General features: G+C 37.2%; 1 protein-coding gene across 1 annotated transcript in view; it reads left to right on the top strand.

The window, feature by feature from the left end:
- TXK (TXK tyrosine kinase) overlaps positions 1-21,024 on the top strand; it is a 48,623-nt gene that overhangs the window by 7,745 nt on the left and 19,854 nt on the right. Inside the window, exons 5-9 of the mRNA XM_007450967.1 lie at positions 1,538-1,592; positions 11,591-11,670; positions 12,609-12,736; positions 17,480-17,554; positions 20,034-20,205. Coding sequence (XP_007451029.1) covers positions 1,538-1,592; positions 11,591-11,670; positions 12,609-12,736; positions 17,480-17,554; positions 20,034-20,205 — 510 coding nt within the window. The remainder of the gene's footprint in view (positions 1-1,537; positions 1,593-11,590; positions 11,671-12,608; positions 12,737-17,479; positions 17,555-20,033; positions 20,206-21,024) is intronic.

Raw genomic sequence — 21,024 nt, forward strand, 5'->3', positions numbered from 1 at the left:
ACACCAACACAATAGCAGGTAAAAAACATTATTTAGAAAAAAATCAATTTATGTTAATCTCTCCCCTTTCGAGTACATTATGCAGTCTTGGCTTTTTACAGCTTCAGTTATTTCAGTGAGCTATAATCATCATTCTCCTTTTAGCACCCATATTTCAGAACTTAGCCAGTGGGGGGCCCCATTAAACTGGTTCCCTGTGCCTTTAACTCTGCCTCATTTATTTTGAAAGAATTTCTTCTTTCTGCAGCAAGAGGTCTCAGACTCATCTTGAAATTCCCTTGCACAATATGAATAGTCATTAAAAAGTACTGAATGATATGCACAGTTTAACATCACAGTTACTCTTGTTTCCACTAGCAGTAAGTAGTCATATAGTCATATTACTTTGATTAGAATCATCTGTAATCATCCCCTGTTCTCTGTGGTTCATCTTTTTAAAAGACTTTTCAATTTGAGGGCATTAGTATTTAAAGAACCTGACCATTCTAATTTAGTGGCAACTTTCTACTATTGAAGGTTAGGGGAATTCCACATGATGAGATAGGTTCCATCCTCCAAGGCAGGTATGAGTTTCAATCAGCCACCTTTGGGCTCCCCCCACTTGACTTAATGCATGGTTATATATGCACTCTTCCTTCCACTGTCCACAAAAATATTATTTCTGGTAAAATTAGATTAACTCCTTTTTAAAATCTTGTTTTGAAATGAAAACTTTTCCATTTTTCTCTCTCCTTTGTTCTACCGTTTCCTCTCTCTTTCCTGTACCACATTTGCCTACTGATTGTGTTGTTAGACCAAACCATATGTTTAAATTACAGTGTTACTTAAGTATGATCACTGTGTGTAGCTCTGGTATTTTAAAGTCATTTAATGATGGGTTCATGCAGAGATAACAGCAAGGTCGGAGGTGGAAAAGGGCTTCGTGAGTTTGAGCCAGGAAAGATTCCCAATGTGGCCCAAGCTTAGTAAGCGAGGGGAAAAGGAAGACCACCATGAGGCCCGTGAGGGATTGGGGCAGGGTGATTTGTATATTGGTTGTTTACGCTATCAAACCACTGACTTTACCACAAGGTAACGAACTTAGGAGAGTCAGATAAGTTGGTGTGAGTTTTAAGTTCAGAAAGAACTTAACTTTCCTGAGGGGAAAGAAATGGCTATTTTTTAGTTTGTTTAACCAAAGCTCTGTAAGGTGTTTATTGAAGATGATGACTTCCTAACCACATACCTTTTATGGAAATTTTCAGGAGGTTAAATCATTCAAAATTATATACTAAGTGTGTCAGAAAGTTGAATGGAGATGTGATAGAATAAGTGAGATCTTGGCTTGCAATCAATAAAACTGTATTAAAGTAACTGACACACTACAGTACGTTATTGTTTATCTGAGTTAAAAATCACTCCGCTTTCTAAAATCAGTTCTGGAGAAAGTTTTTAAAAATGAAGGAAATGGAGCAGCTTGGGGTTTTTTTGTTTGTTTGTTTTTTCCTGGAAAGAAATGGAACATAACATTTAAAAATTATTTTTATTACTTTTACAGGTGGTACCATAGAAATATCACCAGAAATCAGACAGAACGTCTTTTGAGACAAGAGGTAATTCAGTTTATTTGTGAATAAATTTGTGAATATTTTCAAAATTTCTGAGAGAGGCTCATTATAAAGACTTTACCCAACTAAAAAGTTGTATTACTCGCTGGTTTTGTTTTTTTAGTTCTAAAATATTGTTGCAACTTCATCTCGACTATACATTTTTTAAGTCGTAAACTAGATATCTTTGTATTAAATCATGTTTTTTCATTGATTTTCACCATAATTTCAGAAACGTCTTTCTCCTGAAATGATTCCAACTCTAACATACTAAAACTCCTTCGTTCACTCTGAAGTGCATTCTGCCAGAAGGGTCTCTCTGTTTGGATTGCCTGTATACCTTTGCATCAATGACAATCCAATATATAGTCTGCCCTCCTGAGCTTAGCTTAGACTCATGAAAAACACAGATATAGAAAAATACACGGGGCTGCACTTTCGTTCTTGGGAACAAAAGGAAGAGTGGAGTAGCCAAAATATCAAACTCAGATCAAAACTGCTCATCTAGGTCAAAACAAAACAAAACTGTGTATAGTTTAAATTTCCAACTGACGGTAAATATCAACTGTGGGTAAATGTACAGTCAGAACTAGAAAGTAAGTCAGAAGTATATGTGTCATTATGACCTGATGTCGGATGTTGAGGAAATCTAGAAATATGAGCGAGAAAGCATCAGTTCCGTATCTCAAAACTCAGTGCCAGTAATGGCTTAGGACACAGGGATGGTCCACTTAGTAGCTGGGGGACAGGCTGAGCACGAGGGACACAGACCAGCCTCAGGTGGTGGTGGGGACAGAGGCTGGAGGTCTGGCCTGGCCTCACTGGCCGCGAGGAAATGGAGCATGGCAGCAAATCTGCCTGGCATGGTGACATTATACATTAGTGGGTGCAGAATGCACAAAGAAGGTGTGATGACAGGTAGGCAGAAGTGGACAAGGAAAGTCAAAAAGTAGGTCCACAGTAAGCAAGCTGGTCACAGGTAATATGGCTTGAATCTCTGGGCTGGGCAGGTTCTACGTGAGGTTCTACATCTGAGAGGAAACCAGAACAGGGCAAGTGTCTGACCTCCCTACAAAGGCTAGAATGGGGAATTTGGTAGCAAACCTTCCCATACCCACAACCCAGATATCGTAAATATCAATAGTAACATTTGGTCATAACATTCTTTAACAAAATAAGACATTACAGATGCAGTTAAAGCCCACCCCCTCCCTCATCATTCTGGTCCTCACTCACTCGGCAGAGGCAACCACAGTAGAAGGGTGTGTTCCCATTTTGTCCATGTGTTTAATTTTTATCATATGTGTGTGCATAGACAACCTATAGTGTTATTTTATGTGTTTTAACATTTGACATCAAGGGGATCATACGTGTGTTGATTTTTAAATTAAACATTATATTTTCAGTTTAATTCATATGGGTACACATGGATCAAACACATTCCTTTAACTGCTGTATAATATTTCATGATATGAATATATAAAAATGTATCCATTTCACTATAGATAAACATCCAAATCATTTCTAATCTTGTAATATTACAAACAGTGCTGCAAAGAACTTCCTTGTCTATGTCGTTTTGTACACAAGGGCAAAGGGTTCTTTCAGTTACACCCCAAAATAAAACCGTCTGGTCAGAGGGTATGTGCAGATTTAACATTACTAGATACTGTGTATTCAAATCATGATTCAAAGTACTTGTACTAATTTATACTCTTACAGGGAATGAGAAAAACTTGTCCCCTACATTCTTGCCAACAGCTGGTAGTTTTACACTTCTTTTTTTCTAATTCATTGAACGAGAAATTTTATATATTTTAAAAGATGTGCATTTCCTTGGTAAACAGTTCGACTGAGTAACTTTTCATGTGTCTTTTGGCCAGTTGTGCTGCCTCTGCTCTTACATGCCTGTTAATATCCTTTGTTCATTTTTTGTAGTGTGTTTGCTTTTCTTACACTGATGAATATGTATTTTAAAAATATATTCTGAATACCAATCTTTTGGTAGTTATGTGTTGCAACTATATTTTTTTGGTTTCTGGCTTTTTATAAAACTTTAGTCTGTTTTAATATACAGAATTTTTTAAATGTTAATGTCAAATTTCTCAATATTTTCCTTTATGATCTCTGCTTTTTGTTTTATTTACTGTAAGAGAGTCCTCTCTCTCCTGAAGTAATAAAGGAATTTTATATTTTTCTTTAAATTTTTTTTTTCTTTTGTGCTACGCGGGCCTCTCACTGTTGTGGCCTCTCCCGTTGCGGAGCACAGGCTCCGGACGCGCAGGCTCAGCGGCCATGGCTCACGGGCCCAGCCGCTCCGCGGCATGTGGGATCTTCCCAGACCAGGGCACGAACCCGTGTCCCCTGCATCGGCAGGCGGACTCTCAACCACTGAGCCACCAGGGAAGCCCTAAATGTTTTAAAGATGTGCTTTTCACATTTAGATCTTTAATCTGTCTGAAGAGTGTGTGATATTTTAAATATATACATATTTTTCCTCTATATCTTAAAATATTTTTGTAATTTACATATTTTTTAATTTTTATTTTTAAAAATATGCCTGGTTTAAATCCTATTTGGTTATGAGGCATTTAAAATATATATTGCTGGTTTGGGTTTCCTAATATTTTATTTAGCATTTGTCCTATTAAGTTCAAAGTTAGCCTGGCTTTTAATTTTCTGTTCTCTTTGTCTGGTTTTAGCATAAAAGTTATACTAGCATCATAAAATGAGTTGGCATGTGGGGTTTTTATCTCTTTTTCCAATCTCTGGAATTGTTATATTAGATAGAAGTTATTTGTTTCTTGAAGGTTAGATATATCTTTTGTAAAATAGTCTGGCAAGCTGCATTTTCAAGCAGATAGATATTTGATTACAATTTAATTTCCTTTTATGTTTGCGTTTTTGTTTTTTTTTTGCGGTACGCGGGCCTCTCACCACTGTGGCCTCTCCCATTGCGGAGCACAGGCTCCAGACGTGCAGGCCCAGCGGGCATGGCCCACGGGCCCAGGCGCTCTGCGGCACATGGGATCCTGCCGGACTGGGGCACGAACCCGCGTCCCCTGCATCAGCAGGCAGACTCTCAACCACTCTCAACCACCAGGGAAGCCCCTGTTTGCGTTTTTGGGGGGGATTTAATTTATATTTACCTAAGGAATTGCCTATTTTATATTTATTTTCAAATTTATTGCATAAATTATAGAAGTATCTTATAATTTTATTAATTTCATATTTCAATAGTCAATAAATTTTTATACTTCAAAAATCAAAAGGAAGGACTTTGAATTTTCTTTCGTCCTTGTCTCCAACCCATAAATTTCCCTCCAAACTACTATCATTAGTTTGTTTTGTATCCTTTCACAGATATTTACTACATATGCAAGCAAGTACAATATATCAATATTTTCTTGTGTTATTTTTATGCAAATGGTAACATAATTATTATACTTTTCTGTACATTACTTTTTTTCACTTAATAGTATATTTTAGGAATCTTTCCACATCAGTATGTAAAGTGTCCTCATTCATTTTACACCTGCGTAGTATTTCTTAGCATGAATGTGTCACAATTTATTTTTTAAAATTAATTAATTTATTTATTTATTTTTGGCTGCATTGGGTCTTCGTTGCAGTGCGCGGGCTTCTCATTGCAGTGGCTTCTCTTGTTGCGGAGCACGGGCTCTAGGTGTGCGGGCTTCAACGGTTGTGGCTCGCGGGCTCTAGAGCCTACGCTCAGCAGTCATGGCACTCGGGCTTAGTTACTCCGCGGCATGTGGGATCTTCCCAGACCAGCACTCGAACCCGTGTCCCGTGCATTGGCAGGTGGATTCTTAACCACTGCGCCACCAGGGAAGTCCCTGTCACAATTTATTTAACCAATCCTTCATCATAGAAGTTTAAGTAGTATATACTTCTTTACTATTAAAACAGTCCTGCCATAGGTAACCAACACATTTGTCTTCTTTCCATTTATGTGAGAATATTTGTAGGATAAATCACCAAAGGTGGAAATTCTGGGTCAAAGAGAATGCACATTTCCAATTTTGTTAGATATCACAATGCCCTCTATAAGAGTTGTATCAATTTATATATCTGTCTTACATTTAGACATGTTAAGAGAGTGCTTATTTTCCCACAACCTCTTCAGCAAGCGTTTTAATAAAACATTTGGAACTTTGCTCTCTGACATCTCATCTCAGTGTGGATTTAATTTGCTTTTCTCTTAGTCTGGGAATGTTAAGCAGTTTTTTCTATATTAAAGTCTATACATTTGTATTCCCTTTTCTGTAGCTGTCCATATCCTTTGCAAAACTTTCTGTGGGTTTTTTTTTTGATGCTTCCCTCACAATTTGTAGGACCTAGGTAGCTACATTGAGGAAATTAACTCTTTGTGATATGTGGCAATACTTTCTCCAATTTTTGCTTTGTCTTTTTTTTTTTTTTTTTTTTGCCATGAATAGTATTTGAATTTTTAAGACAAATTTTTGTAAGACTTCAGGGTTTGTGTCAGGTTAGAATTGCCTTGTCCACTCCAAGGTTATAAAAAAAAAATTCCCATGTTTCTTGACTACTTTAGTGGCTTTATTTTTTATATATACATGTTTGATCCATTTGTAATTTTTCCTGTTATCATGAGGTTTGGATCCAAGTTAATTTTTTTCTTTACCAAGTGTCCTTCTTGTCTGCATTGATTTGAGATGCCACTTTCATCATAAACACAAAAAACTATGTCTGGACTTACTACATGGTTTCATTGATCAGCCTGTCTATTCATGTTCTGCCATTATAATGTTTTAAACACTGAAGCTTTCTCTGGTGTGGCTAGCCTCCTTTCTTCTTTTTTAGAAACATTCTGGAGATACATATTTTGTCCATATGAACTTCAGAATTACTTTGCCTCATTTAAAAAACTTTCCTGTTGGTTGCATTAAATTTACAGATTAATTTAGAGAAAATTGTTCATGAATTACAGATCAGTGTGGTTTAGGGACTAATTTGTTTCAGGACCCATATATTAATTACTCATATAGAAAAAATTAAAATTAGATCCCTACATCAAGCAAAAACAGATCTTAGATGGATTTAAGACCTAATAAGAAAAAGCAAATACTTTTGTATTTTTCAGGAGCACTTTAAGGTTTTCTTCATTTAGCCCTTGCACATGGATTTTTAAGTCTAGTTTAAGGTATTTTATCTTTTTGTTGCTGTTATAAATGGGCTTATCTTGTTATTTTTACTTTTGAAAGCTCTTGATTTCTGTGAATTAGTTTGTAACTGATGACTTAGATGAATTCAAAAAATTTTTGTAGTATTTTTTCAGGTAATTCTCTTGGGTTTCAGGTATGTAATCTTATCAGCAACAAACAGTGATTATTTCAACCCTCTTTTACAATTTTAAATCAGTGTTGCTAATTTCTGCCTCATTTAATTGCACTGGCTAGTATCTCAGAACAGAATTAAATACCAGGGCTGACAGTGGGTATTTCTTTTTTCCTGGTTTTAGTTAGAATGATTTCTACATAAAACATGATGCTGGACTTGGGACTAAAGTAAATAAGGGCTATCGTGTTAAAGAAGTACACGTATATTCCCATTGTATAAAAAATGAGAAAATCCTGATAATATAAGTTGAAATTGTCAAATGTTTCTTCAACATCTACGGAGTTCATGAGATTTTTCTCCTCAGATCTATTCAACGATGAATCATATTAATAAAATCCCTAATATTAAATTACTTGTGCATTCTTGTATGTAATCCCTCTTGGTCATGGTGTATTATTCTTTTATTGTGCTAATTGATGCAGTTTGTTAACATTTAGTTAGGATTTTTTTTTTTTTTTTTTTTTTGCGATACCCGGGCCTCTCACTGTTGTGGCCTCTGCCGTTGTGGAGCACAGGCTCCGGACGCGCAGGCTCAGCGGCCATGACTCACGGGCCCAGCCGCTCCGCGGCATGTGGGATCTTCCCGGACCGGGGCACGAACCCGTGTCCCCTGCATCAGCAGGTGGACTCTCAACCACTGCGCCACCAGGGAAGCCCCAAGTTCGGATTTTTGCATTGATATAAGTGAAGACTGGTTAGTTGCTTTCCCTTTTGTACACAATCTTTGCTGTGTTGTTTGTATGGATGTTAAACCACTTTGTATAATTTGGAAGTTTTTCTTCTTTCATATGCTCTGGAATTATTTAATTGATCTATCATTTCTTTAAGATTTAGTAACCTCACAATGTGTAACTATGGTGCTTTTTAATGTTGTAGCTCTTTTAAAACCTTATCCGTGTTTCAATTCAATTGGTCCAGTAAGATTGCTAGCTTTTCTGGAATCAATTTTGATAAATTTTATGTTTTGCTAGCTAATTACCCATTTTATTCAAGTTTTCAAATGTATTTTATAGAGTCAAGAAGATTCTTTAATTTTTTTCTGGATGCTTGTGACTTATTTTTTAATAGATTCCCCCCATTATTTATTGATTAGGTTAAGTGGTAGTTTATCTATTTTATTGTTTTTCCCTAGACAACCAGACTGAATTTAATTACTTGCTGTATTATATTTTTGTTTTTATAATTTATTATTTTCTGCGTTTGTCTTTATTTTTTTATAATAATGCACTTGATAAGGAAATTTAGTTATTTCTGAGATATACATTTTAAAGTAATAACTAGAATTATGACTTATATCGTTATACCAGAACATATAAGATTTTTAGAAATTTCATGTAATGTCTGAAACATTTACATTAACATATTTCCATACAAATAACTCAAAGAAAGTTTAGTATTAGTTGTTTTTTTTTTTTTTGTACCGCAGGTTCTTATCAGTCATCAATTTTATACACAGCAGTGTATACATGTCAAGCCCAATCGCCCAATTCAGCAACACCACCACTCCCACCCCACTGCGGTTTTCCCCCCATACGTTTGGTGTCCATACGTTTGTTCTCTACATCTGTGTCTCAACTTCTGCCCTGCAAACCGGTTCACATGTACCATTTTTCTAGGTTCCACATACATGCGTTAATATACGATATTTGTTTTTCTCTTTCTGACTTACTTCATTCTGTATGACAGTCTCTAGATCTTTTCTTCTACTTTACTTGGGTTTATTTTATAATTCTTTACCTAACTTATTGAGTTGGATCTGTTTATTTTGCATTCCTTTCATTTATTGATATAAATAATGAGACTGTGAATTTATTTCTGAGTATTGCCTGACCGATATAACAGAGGTCCTGATATGTAGTGTTTCCTTATTAATTTCTAGATTTTTTCATTTTTATTTGAATTTCCTTTCTTAATTGAAATATGGTTGACACACAATATTGTATTAGTTTCAGGTATACTGCATAGTGATTTGATATTTGCATACATTATGAAATGATCACTGTTAAGTCACCATCTGTCCCTTTACAAAGTTATTACAATATTATTGACCGTATTTCTTATGTTGTATATTACATCCCTGTGGCTTATTTATTTTATAACTGGAGGTTTGTAATGCAGTCCCCTTCACCTATTTCATGCCCCCTCTCAACCCCCTCCCATCTGGCAACCACCCATTTGTTCTCTATATCTATGAGTCTGTTTTTCTTTTGTTGGCTTGTTTGCTTTGTTTTTTAGATTCCACATATAGGTGACATCATATGGTATTTGTCCTTCTCTGTCTGGCTTATTTCACTTAGCATAACACCCTCTAGGTCCACCCATGTCACAAATCGCAAGATTTCATTCTTTTTTTATGGCTAAGTAATATTCCATTGTATATATATGTACCACATCTTCTTTATCCATTCATCTGTTGATGGACACTTAGGTTGCTTCCATATCTTGGCTATTGCAAATAGTGCTGCTATGAACATTGGTGTGCATATATCTTTTCAAACTAGTGCTTTCGTTTTCTTTAGGTAAATATCCAGAAGTAGAATTGCTGAATCATATGGTAGTTCTATTTTAAATTTTTTGAGGAATCTACATACTATTTTCCATAGTGGTTGCACCAATTTATAATTCCACCAATAGTACACAAGTGTTCTCTTTTCTCCACATCCTTGCCAACACTTGTTATTTGTTGTCTTTTTGATGACAGCCATTCTGACAGGTGTGAGGTGATATCTCATTGTGGTTTTGATTTGCATTTTCCTGATGATTAGTGATGTTGAGCATCTTTTCATGGGTCTGCTGTGTATCTTCTTTGGAAAAATGTCTATTCAGGTCCTCTGCCCATTTTTAAATAGAATTGTTTGTTTTTTGATGTTGAGTTGTATGAGTTCTTTGTGTATTTTAGACACTAACCCCTCTTCAGATATATCTTTTGTAAACATCTACTCCCATTCAGTAGGCTGCCTTTTCATTTTGTTGATAGTTTCCTTCACTGTGCAGAAGCTTTGTAGTTTAATGTAGTCCTATTTGTTTATTTTTGCTTTTGTTCCCCTTGCCTGAGGAGACAAATCCAAAACAATGTTGTTAAGACCGATGTCAAAGAGCCTACTGCCTGTGTTTTCTTCTAGGGCTTCTATGGTTTCAGGTCTTACATTTAAGTCTTTAATCCATTTTGAGTTTATTCTGGTATATGGTGTGAGAAAGTAGCCCAGTTTGATTCTTTTGCATGTAGCTGTCCAGTTTTCCCATTGCAATTTATTGAAAAGGCTGTCTTTTTCCCATTGTATATTCTTGTCTTTTTTTGTCACAGATTATTTGACCATATAAGCGTGCGTTTATTTCTGGGCTCTCTATTCTTTTCTATTGGTTAAAACATTTGACCAGAAAATGAGGCTTGTTTCTTGGTAAAAGCATCTGGAAAGAGAAGAAGAAGATGTATTATGTTCATCTTGAGGAGTTGTATCATGCTGTTTGGATTGTGCAGTTCTCAAGCAACCCACCAGCACTTGATAAGTGTAAACTCTCACGGGTCTGCCAAGATTCTGAGATATTTTCCTCTTCATGAGTGTAAGCACACTTAATAAGGGGAACATTTTTTTATGGTATCAAACTAAACCAAGCAGTCCAAACTTTAAGCTTATTTGAAAGCAATTTTCAGCTTTAGTGGAGTTTCCCAAAGAATGTCAGTGGGGATCCAATTGATAATGTACCATCAAACTTATAATATTCTTCCCTCCTGCCATTTCTCCTTCTGCCTCTCCTGTATCCCTAGAGCAAGCAGAATGGCTGTCCTCGCTCTTCTCTCCAGACTCTCCCAAGTCTATTCTCTTTCCATCCATATCATGAGCTCTGGTCTCTCGTTCCATTCCTCATCTTCCCAGACGTATTCCTCTCTGCCTCCTTCACCCCCACTTACCGTGTTGTTTCCTTTCCTCTAAAGAACAATCCTGTCAGTCTGTCTCAGAATTCTTCTTATTCATCAGCTATTTTTATCTATTATCTTGATCAGTAGAACAAAAATAACTGAATGGTGGGGCACAAGGCTGTCAAATGCAGAATTCTTAGAAAAATCAGGAGCAAAGTTTTAAAATACTCATGCATTAGGGGCTTCCCTGGTGGCGCAGTGGTTGAGAATCTGCCGGCCAATGCAGGGGACACAGGTTCGCGCCCTGGTCTGGGAAGATCCCACATGCCATGGAGCAACTGGGCCCGTGAGCCACAATTACTGAGCCTGCGCGTCTGGAGCCTGTGCTCCGCAACAACAGAGGCCGCGATAGTGAGAGGCCTGCGCACCGCGATGAAGAGTGACCCCCACTTGCCACAACTAGAGAAAGACCTTGCACAGAAACGAAGACCCAACACAGCCATAAATAAATAAATAAATACGTTGTGTATTATTAAAAAAAAAAAAATACTCATGCATTGCAAATTCTTGTCCCAATTATATTTTATTCTATAGTTATGACATTTAAGTCTATAAAGGGTTTAAGAGATAAGATTGTGTTTACTTGTAAAAACAGTATCATCCTTTTATAGTAAGTCAGTATAGCTTTGGTTTTCATTATTGAGATGTTTGTGTTTCTTCCTAATAAGGAATAAACTTGCACAATGAATGAATTGTTTTGCAGTCTAAAGAAGGTGCATTTATTGTCAGAGATTCAAGACATTTGGGATCCTACACCATTTCTGTGTTTATAAGAGCTGGGAGGTAAGCAGTTGTTATTTTGGTCTCTCTAGAAATAGCAGTCCCTGGGACAGTCATTGTTATGGAGACACCATCACACAGAGAATGTAAGTGAGAGCCTAACATAGAAAATTGCTGGCCTCGAACTTGGGACAACTAATTGGTTCAAATTTTATCCCCTAACAAGCTCTGCGTGTGACATTGGATAAGTTACTTAAACTCTCTCATCTCCTTTTCTCAAGCATCAAGAGAGGAGATTTGATTAGTTGTAGCAGACACTGCTAGTGCGATTCTCTCCTCACCTTGGTTTACCCCTGGGTTACCCTGCAGAGAGCTCTCTTGTACTCAGAAAGCTTCCTGTTTTTTTCTGCCTGAGGGTGTTCTCTGGCTGTGGGTTCTTGTGGTCCCCAGGGGTGGACTGGAAGTACCTGAGAGTTAGCTTCCTAGGTGACCCCCCCATCCATGAGGAGTGGAGGATAAGCCCTTCAGCTCCTTTGCACTTTAGTGGGAAGACTCTGAGCTATGTTCCGCAGACTCTCATTGCTTCCTAGAGGGATTAAGCCCCAGCTGCCCATAGCAAACCTGCTCATCAATACACCCGATACTGGTTTTCCTCCCTCCTTTGTCTCACATCTCTCACAGTGCATTTATTCATTCACTGAACTGGTACTTGATTCAATAAATGCTCATAAGTGTCCATTACGAGCTGTACATTTTTGGACACTAGACTTGTCACCTAGACAACTTTCGCTGAAGTTATGTTTGAATCTAAGACCCCAGTACCATAGCTGAGGAATTTTCCTGGGATGGGGATGCACCTGCTTAATTTAATCCTATCTGCTCTTCAGTGTGTAGTGTTACTAGGATATGAGTTTTAGAGGTGGAGTCCTTTTGCTTAATGATTGACTTGGTTCCAGAGTGGTCTTTTGCTTGTTTATGAACTCACATTTTACTGATTGTAGAAGTATGGAGGCTACCATCAAACATTATCAGATTAAAAGGAATGACTCAGGACAGTGGTATGTGACTGAAAGACACCTCTTTCAATCAATCCCCGAGTTGATCTGGTATCACCATCACAATGCAGCTGGTAAGTCAGAAACTTCAGGCTGGGAGAGCTGGGGAGCCAGGCCCCAGAGAGGCAATGTATCTCTGGTCAGACACTGAACAGGAGCAAATATCCCTGTAGAAATGTTTAAGAGTCGAAATACAACCTGTCTTCTGTGCAATTCTCCTCCTCGTTGATGCGTTTTTGTTTCTCTAGTCAGGTGGCAAGAGGGAGGTTGACTTTTTTACATTTCTTCCAGGTTAGAAAAATGGTAGATGACAAAGAAGCAAAAGGCCATTTAGTCATTATGCATCTGTTCTTGAAATTTACATGGAGCTAAATGTAATAGAATTTCAAATGTCCTAAAGACTCCTTCTTTCTCTTTGCCACTATAAATTTGCTCTTAACTTTAGAAAGTTGCAATAGAAAATTACCCTTAAATGTCTCATTCTCTGTTCTTTCTTGTATGGAAAACAGAAAATGTTTTACACAGGACACAGCCTTACACAGTTACAATTTGACTTGAATATACCAGAGGCATATTTAACCCCCTTTCCCAGCTGTAATTTGCAATAATGGCTATTTTTGCAAACCTATCATCTATGGAAAGATATAGAATTCCAGAAAGTTCCACCACAATTACAACCACAGCTCTGGTCGTCAGCCCTCGTCCAACCTGTACTGGACTACTCTGAGCCCATGGGGGGAATCTCCTTACCTCAGTGTTGTAGAATTTGGAACCCACTGTAACTTTCATATTCTTTCGACTTCTTGACATGCAGTACTTTTTTTAGATTTTTCTCATGAAAAGTTGTGATGCCCAAACAAATCCCTTTCGGAAAGCGGCCACTTTTCCATTACACTGGTTCTAAATATCAGCAATAAATCCAAGGAAGTTTTTATTCACTTATGGAGTGAGTCCACCTGGGTATTCCTGATGGTCACTGGGCGTTTGGTTAGAGAGGAAGTGGCAACATGTCTGAGCGGGGCCAGTGAGGACATGTTTGTGGCTAGAGATAGAAACCCTTAGAATCAGGAGTTTTCTTCTTCACACTCTTCTTTCCCCTTCCTTCAAAGAAAAAATTTAAGAAACAGAGTGGTGGTGGTGGTGACGTTAAAAAAAAATACCGAGGCAGATCAGGATGTGCTGACCTGAAAAGATGTTAGTGATAAGTTGCTTAGTAAAGAAAAAAAGGTGCAAAACAGTATATTTATAGTCTTACTTTTGAAAAGTAAATATACACATTCACACATACGTGCATACATAGAAAAATCCTGTTACAGTTTAGGTAATAATTTTTAAACTAATAAGATTATAACAGACTACAAACTGTTAACGTTTACCTCTGGGGAATGAGACTGGGGGTAAGGGAAACTTATTTTCTGCTTTGTAGATTGCGCTAGGGTTTTAAAAAATTACAATGTATATAAATTATTCTTATAATGTAAAAACTACCACACAGATAACTTTTAAAATTAAAGCTAGATCAAGCAATTAAAAAAAAGAAAAACAGGGGTTGAGAACTTCTAACTGTGACAGCTGTTTATTAGGGAGAAAAGAAAGTAGAAAAGAGAAAAGACAGAGAGAAAGAAGGATGATAAGAGGAAAGGCATGGGACTCAGAAATAGTTGATATTTACTGAAGACTTACTTTGGACCAGACCCTATTTATGTATATTTATTTATTTAATCTTCAGAGAAATCCAATGAGGTAGATGCTGTTGATGTCTCTATCTTACAGAAGAGGAAACTGAGGCATGAGTTGTGCTCAAGGCACACCGTTGATAAGTGTTTGCACTGAGATTTGAATTCACAGAAATCTTTGAAACCATTGGAGCTGTAGAACCTACTGGCTCCAGAGCCTATGTTTAATGACTGTCATCTCCTCCAGAAAGAGGCAACTTAGATCATTGGAGGATCCAGTTTAGATGAGGCTGTGAATTGAAACCCGTGACTATCCCGTCTACTTTTTGACTTCCGATCCATTTAGCTCATGACAATCCATCTCTTTACCAGAAGTAAGGACAATGCAAAGAGAGTGACAGACTTTTTTTTTTTTTCCCTTTCAGAGAGACAAACCATCACTAAACCAGGGGTAGTAATTCACAGAATAAAAATATTTGGCAAACAAAAACTTTGAAGTTAGAGGAAGGTGTTAGGGTCTTAAGGAAATTCCTATTATGTTCTTTATTTTGATCATGTGTTATAGAGTCCCAACTTCATTTTTTTTTTTTTTTCCTATCAGAGAGACAAACCATCACTAAACCAGGGGAAGTAATTCACAGAATAAAAATATTTGGCAAACAAAAACTTTGAAGTTAGAGGAAGGTGTTAGGGTCTTAAGGAAATTCCTATTATGTTCTTTATTTTGATCATGTGTTATAGAGTCCCAACTTCATGAGGGCTCTAACCCCAACTAGGTCTTCAGAGTCACTGGTAAGCATCCTTTCCTGTTTTCTGTTCGCACTTTTACCATTCTCCTCAAGACCCCCTTTCTAGTATTATCCACTGCCCATGAGTAAATTGCCTAACCATCTACTTCATTAAGAAAATTGAAGTCTAAGGGGTACAAACTATTATGTATAAAATAAATTACAAGGATATATTGTACAACACAGAGAATATAGCCAATATTTTATAATAACTATGAATGGAGTACAATCTTTAAAAATTGTGAAACACTACACTACACCTGTAACTTACATAATATTGTACATCAACTATACCTCAATTGCATGATTCTCCTGCCTGGTAGACACAGATACCTGCAATCCCACATGCCCTGAACTTCAATGAGGAAATGGAGCTCTTCGTCTTATACTACTACTTTCCTTCCAAATTTACTCTTCCTGGTGTTTCATCATCAGATAATTGTATCATCATCTTGCCAATTACAGGGGCTGGAAACATGGAAGTCAGAATAGATACATCCATTCTCCTTGCACTTCTGATTAATTATCAAGTGCAATTAATTTCATATCCTATATATGTCTCACGTAGGTCCCTGCCTCTCCCTGTGTACTAGTACTGCCCTAATCATTGTTCACTTAGATAATTACAGTGGCCTCTTCACTGGTCTTGTTGCCTTCAAGGTTGGCTTCCCCTCATCCGTCCTCTATACTGATGCCAGAATGATGTATCGAAATGTAAATCTGACTACACCACTCCCTTATTTAGGATCTTTCGATGGCTCCCTCTCACCTGCAGGAGGGTGTAATGCTCCTTTGCAAAGCATACAAAGCCTTGACCACAACCAGAATATAACCTACCTCTCATGTATAATTTCTTGCCCCTTCTACCTCTCACTCCTTGCTCAAATAGCTCTTCCTGCATCATACCTCTAAGTATCAATATCATCTCATGCTGCTACCTCTGCCTACAATGTGGACTCCTTTTGTCAGATCCATCTCAGGTATCATCTCTTGACAGAAGACTTCTTTGAATCCAACAATGTGCGGGGTGCTCTTCCTCTGTGTCCCAGAGCACCTTGCGTATCTTCATCACAGAACTTACTCCTTTTACATTGAAATTGCCTCTCTCTGCCTGTCTTCCCTCACTGAGATGGAGCTCCTGTGTGCAGAGTCCTCATTTTCCTCATCTTTGGTCCTCTGGAGTCTTTGGGATCTACTTAGAGAAGTGTCTTGCACACAATGGGCACTTAATAATGCTGCTTTCTGTCCTTATGTTGGCCAAGTTTGTTCCCGTCTTCCAACCTTTGCACATGCTGTTCCATCTGCCTGTAATGCTGTTCCTCCTCATCCTTGTAAGATGGTTACTCCTCCATCAATGTAAGCATAGCTGTCGTCTTGTCAGAAAGGCCTTCTGTGGGCACTCATTCTAAAGAAGCTCTATTTCATCTACTCTGCTTCATCTGCTTCATCTACTCATCATCTGCTTTTTCTTGTGTGTGCATGTACTTGTTTATTTTCTCTGTTCCCACTGGAATGTAAGCTTCATGAGAGTAGGGACCATCGCTGTCTTACTCACTGCTGTCTCCCACCATCTAGGTAATGCTTGGCACAAAGCAGTCTTTCAACACATGTTAGTTGAAGAACTAAATAATAAATGTTTGTTGAACAAAAACTGAAATTGACTCTATGGAATACTACATGTGGACCCAATCAAAAGAAGTCTCATTACTCTACCGTGCTATTAAAAAAATAATAATAAACTACTCTCAAGAGGAGGATGGGGAAATGGGTACACTTAGACACTGTTGGTGGTTGAATGAATTAGTACAAACTTTCTAGACACGCTTTGATCAGGAAGTCACATTTTAAGGAAGTTATGCCTGAGGCAGTAATTTGAGAGGTGGATACAGATATACGTTCAAAAATATACAGCATATTTTACAATAGTGAAATCTTGGAAATAATTTTAAGGTCTATTTATAGTCATTGACACATGTCAATTACATTTTGAGTGTAAAAATCTTGGAGCAAAACATTTACATTTCTGTGAAACATATCAGATATTTCAAACACGCATAAGGAAATTTTTGCGAAGATGTTCACCAAAGTGATAACAGTGTATCTCTGGATACTAAGATTTTGTAAGGGACCTTTATTTCATCTTTGTATTTTCTTGGATTCTTTAGTTTCTGTTCAATGAGCATATATTATTTTGTGAAAAGTGTTTTTCTAATGGGAAAAATAAGCAAACAGACTAACTGTAGAATGCTTTTTTGTCTGATCTATTTAAGGAATAGCACTATATTCTAGTGTATTTGGCTTTTTCTTTTGTACTAGTAACTAGGACTGAAATGCTGACTTTTTTTCTCCCCAGGGCTCATGTCCCGTCTCCGCCACCCAGTTGGGCTGATGGGCAGTTGTTTGCCGGCCACAGCTGGTTTTAGCTATGGTAAAGTATGCACATGTGTAAAAATCAAATCCAGTGAAGAACCTACCCCAAGTTCCCTCTATGTTCTTTAAATTCTCAGCTCTTTTGAGGTAGAGTCTGTCTAGCTATATTTCTCCTCAAAGTTTAAATCTCCCTTCTGAGATGTTTAAATATATGCAGCTCCTAAGAGCATTTAAACTTTGGGGAAAAATGTTTCACTTTTACTTCAAATTTCATTATGCATTATTTGGAACCCTTTTGATAAATTCCAGTTCTTTTTATTTGAACGTTTGGGTTGTTGCTCTCTGGTTATGTGGGTGGCTGGGAAATGACTTCTCCCCAAGAGAACCTGCTAAAATGAGTTGCTAAAAGTGTCCTTGTCACCTTTTTCGAATAGAACTTGGACCAAGTTTGATTTGAACTATTTTCTAGTGAATGTGATAGTTGCAAATCTGTGAGAACAAATAAGAGCCAAAGAATCCTGCTTTCTAATTTGGTGATACTTTATTGCCTTAAATTTATCTCATTAGGGGGACTCAGAATATACTGGAAAAAAAAAAAAGATGACACAATTATTGTGTAACAGATAAGCAGGACTCAGGGTCGCTGTGAATTGGGATGGAAAGGTGATTTCGGGGTGTTATGGGTGCCTAGATGATTCCTCTGCCCCGTAAATACTATGTGTTTAAAAATTTCTCTCATTAGCCATTTATCTAAGTTAAACATGGATATTTTTAATTAAAAAACTTTTCAATTTTTCAGTATCCAGAAGAGTACACAGTTCGTAAGTCTAGAGCCTGAGTTGTCTGGTTTTGACTCCCCTATATAAATGAAATTGGACACCGGGCATCCATGTCTGGCTTCTTTCGTCCATCCTTCCACATGTGAATTCACCCGCCATGCTGGGTGTGGTTGGTCCACCTGCATTGCCGTGAACTGCTGCGTTGCGTGACTACACCGCAATGGATTTGCCCATCCTTCTTTAGATAGCCTTTTGGGTTGTAACCCATTTTTGGCTCTTCTAAATAATATTATTATGAACATTCTTGTATGCCTTTTGATAACGTTTAACACACACATATGCCCCGACAATGATGGATATATACTTAAAAGTAGAATTGCTGGGTCGTAGAATATGAACATACTCAGATTTAGTCAGTTTTATAAAGAGTTTATACCAGATTATACTTTAATAAAGAGTGTATGGACGTTTCAGCTGTTCCACATCTTTGCCCTTGCCAATATTTGGTATTCTTGTGGTTTTTGTTTTTGGTTTGGTTTGGTTTTTGTTTTCATTTTAGCCAATCTGGTGCATGTGTAGTGGCATCTCATTTCGTTTAAATAAGCATTTCCCTGATGACTAATTATGTTGATCAACTTCTCATAGGTTCAGTGACCATTTGGATATTGTCTTTTGTGAGAGAATACGCTATTCAAGTTTTTTTTAACCCTTAAAGAATAGGATTATCTGCCTTTTGCTAATCGATTTATTCTTATTTTGAATAGGAATTCTTTGTTGGTTATATGTTTTAAGAAATATATTCTCCCCGTCTGTGGCTTACCTTTTCATTTTCTTAATGGGGTGTATTTGATAAATAGGATTTTTATGAAATTTAATCTATCAGTATTCTCCTTTATAGTTATATTCTGTTGAATAAATCTATGTCAGTCCCAAGGTCATGAATATATTCTCCCATGTTATTTTAAAAACACACCTACTATTGGGAAGGGGAGTACGTTGCAAAGCCTGGTACAAGGGGTCACTGGCCATTACAGTTCTTTTAAATGCATTATTTTAAAGTTCCAGCAGATGGTGGTGTTGCTGTATAAAAGTGGTTACTAAAAAGTTAAGATTTAATTCTGTTTTCCAAAGGGTTATTTTAAAAACAGTTCTTTTTTTCTTGATTTACTTCTTTAGAGTGAGAAATATTCAGTAATGCAAGCATCATTTCAAACATACACTTAGATATGGGTTAGAATCTTAATATTGAAAATATTTATCAGATGAATTGATCAGACTTTTCACAAAGGAGAAAGGGCAGGAAAGCCCTTTAGGGGTGGCAGTGGGCAAAGGAAAATAAAAGAAACTGAGATGGGGGACCCCAAATTTTATCTAATCTCACAAGTTTACTCACCAGGATAAAAACAGACTGGGGACATAAATATTTAGGCTCCAGGTCTGGTTTTGGCAGGTTTAGTTTAGAAAGGCACAGAACTGTTTCATCCTGGGTCTTTCTGGAAAGACAAAGCGTGTTTTGATATCTATAATTCCTGTCCATGTAAGTGAGGTTTGTATTTTTATACTTGAATTCTGGAATTATACTTTTAAGCCACAATAAGACTATTAAAAATGGTTATAGGTCCTTTCCACTCATTTATAAATTTTTTAAACCTCTCTGAAAAAGAAGAGAATAGGTCGAGAAAATTCCTAAATTTTTTCTAGCTCTAAAAATTTAACATGTTTTTCCTTACTTGTAACATGGATGTTTTACTTTTCCAGAAAAGTGGGAGATAGATCCATCTGAGTTGGATTTTGTAAAGGAGGTTGGAAGCGGCCAGTTTGGGGTGGTCTATTTAGGCCAATGGCGAGCACATGTCCAGGTAGCTATCAAGGCCATCAATGAAGGCTCAATGTCTGAAGAGGATTTCATTGAAGAGGCTAAAGTGATGATGTAAGTACATACAATACCCAGATAAGTATCGTACAACATCCTGGTGTCATGGAAAGAACACAGATTTTGGAGTCAGTCACATCTGGATTTGTGTCACAACTCTGCCCAAGCTAGTTGTGGGACCTGGGCAAATTATTTGACCTCTGTGTGACCTGGCTGAGTTATTTCACTTTTCTAAGCCTCAACTTCCTCACCTGTAAAATGGAGATAACAATACCTCACTCACTGGATCAGCGTGTGTGAATTGAATGAGATAATCTATGAAAGTGACAAGTAGGTGTGTTCTTTTCAGCTCAATAATAGGTGCTTAATGACTACATTCTTTTCCTTTTCCCAGAAGCAAAAATCTTGATTTTGTCTAAATAGTAATATAAGGATATACTATTTGCTTTCAGAGAATTCAAGAATCATGAGGTCTAACAGATGTGGCTCTTTGCAGATCATTGGACGATGATCTTAGCTTCTGGCATTTCCCAGATTCAGCCTTTTGCCTCAGTTGAACCTGTGGCTATGGTTTATATCAGTAACCTGGGCTGTACCAGGTTAGGCCAATAATTTGGCACAATTCAAATCAATATTCTTTAAGTACTTGTTGAACATTTACTTAGAGGAAGAGCAATGTGGTAAAGAAGGAAGACCACAGGTGGCATTACCTAGATTCTGTTTTATTATCCAAAGCGATTTAGTTCTGTTCCAAATTTGCAGACCCCAACTGACAAAAACAAAAGCAAACCCCCCAAAACAAGTGGTGATTAACTTGATCCATTATTTGAAGGCAGAGCAATGTGTCTCTTGGGGCTCTCAACCCATACTCCAAGT

The sequence above is a fragment of the Lipotes vexillifer genome, unplaced genomic scaffold, assembly GCF_000442215.2.
Source record: "Lipotes vexillifer unplaced genomic scaffold, Lipotes_vexillifer_v1.1 scaffold404, whole genome shotgun sequence".
NCBI lineage: Eukaryota > Metazoa > Chordata > Mammalia > Artiodactyla > Lipotidae > Lipotes > Lipotes vexillifer.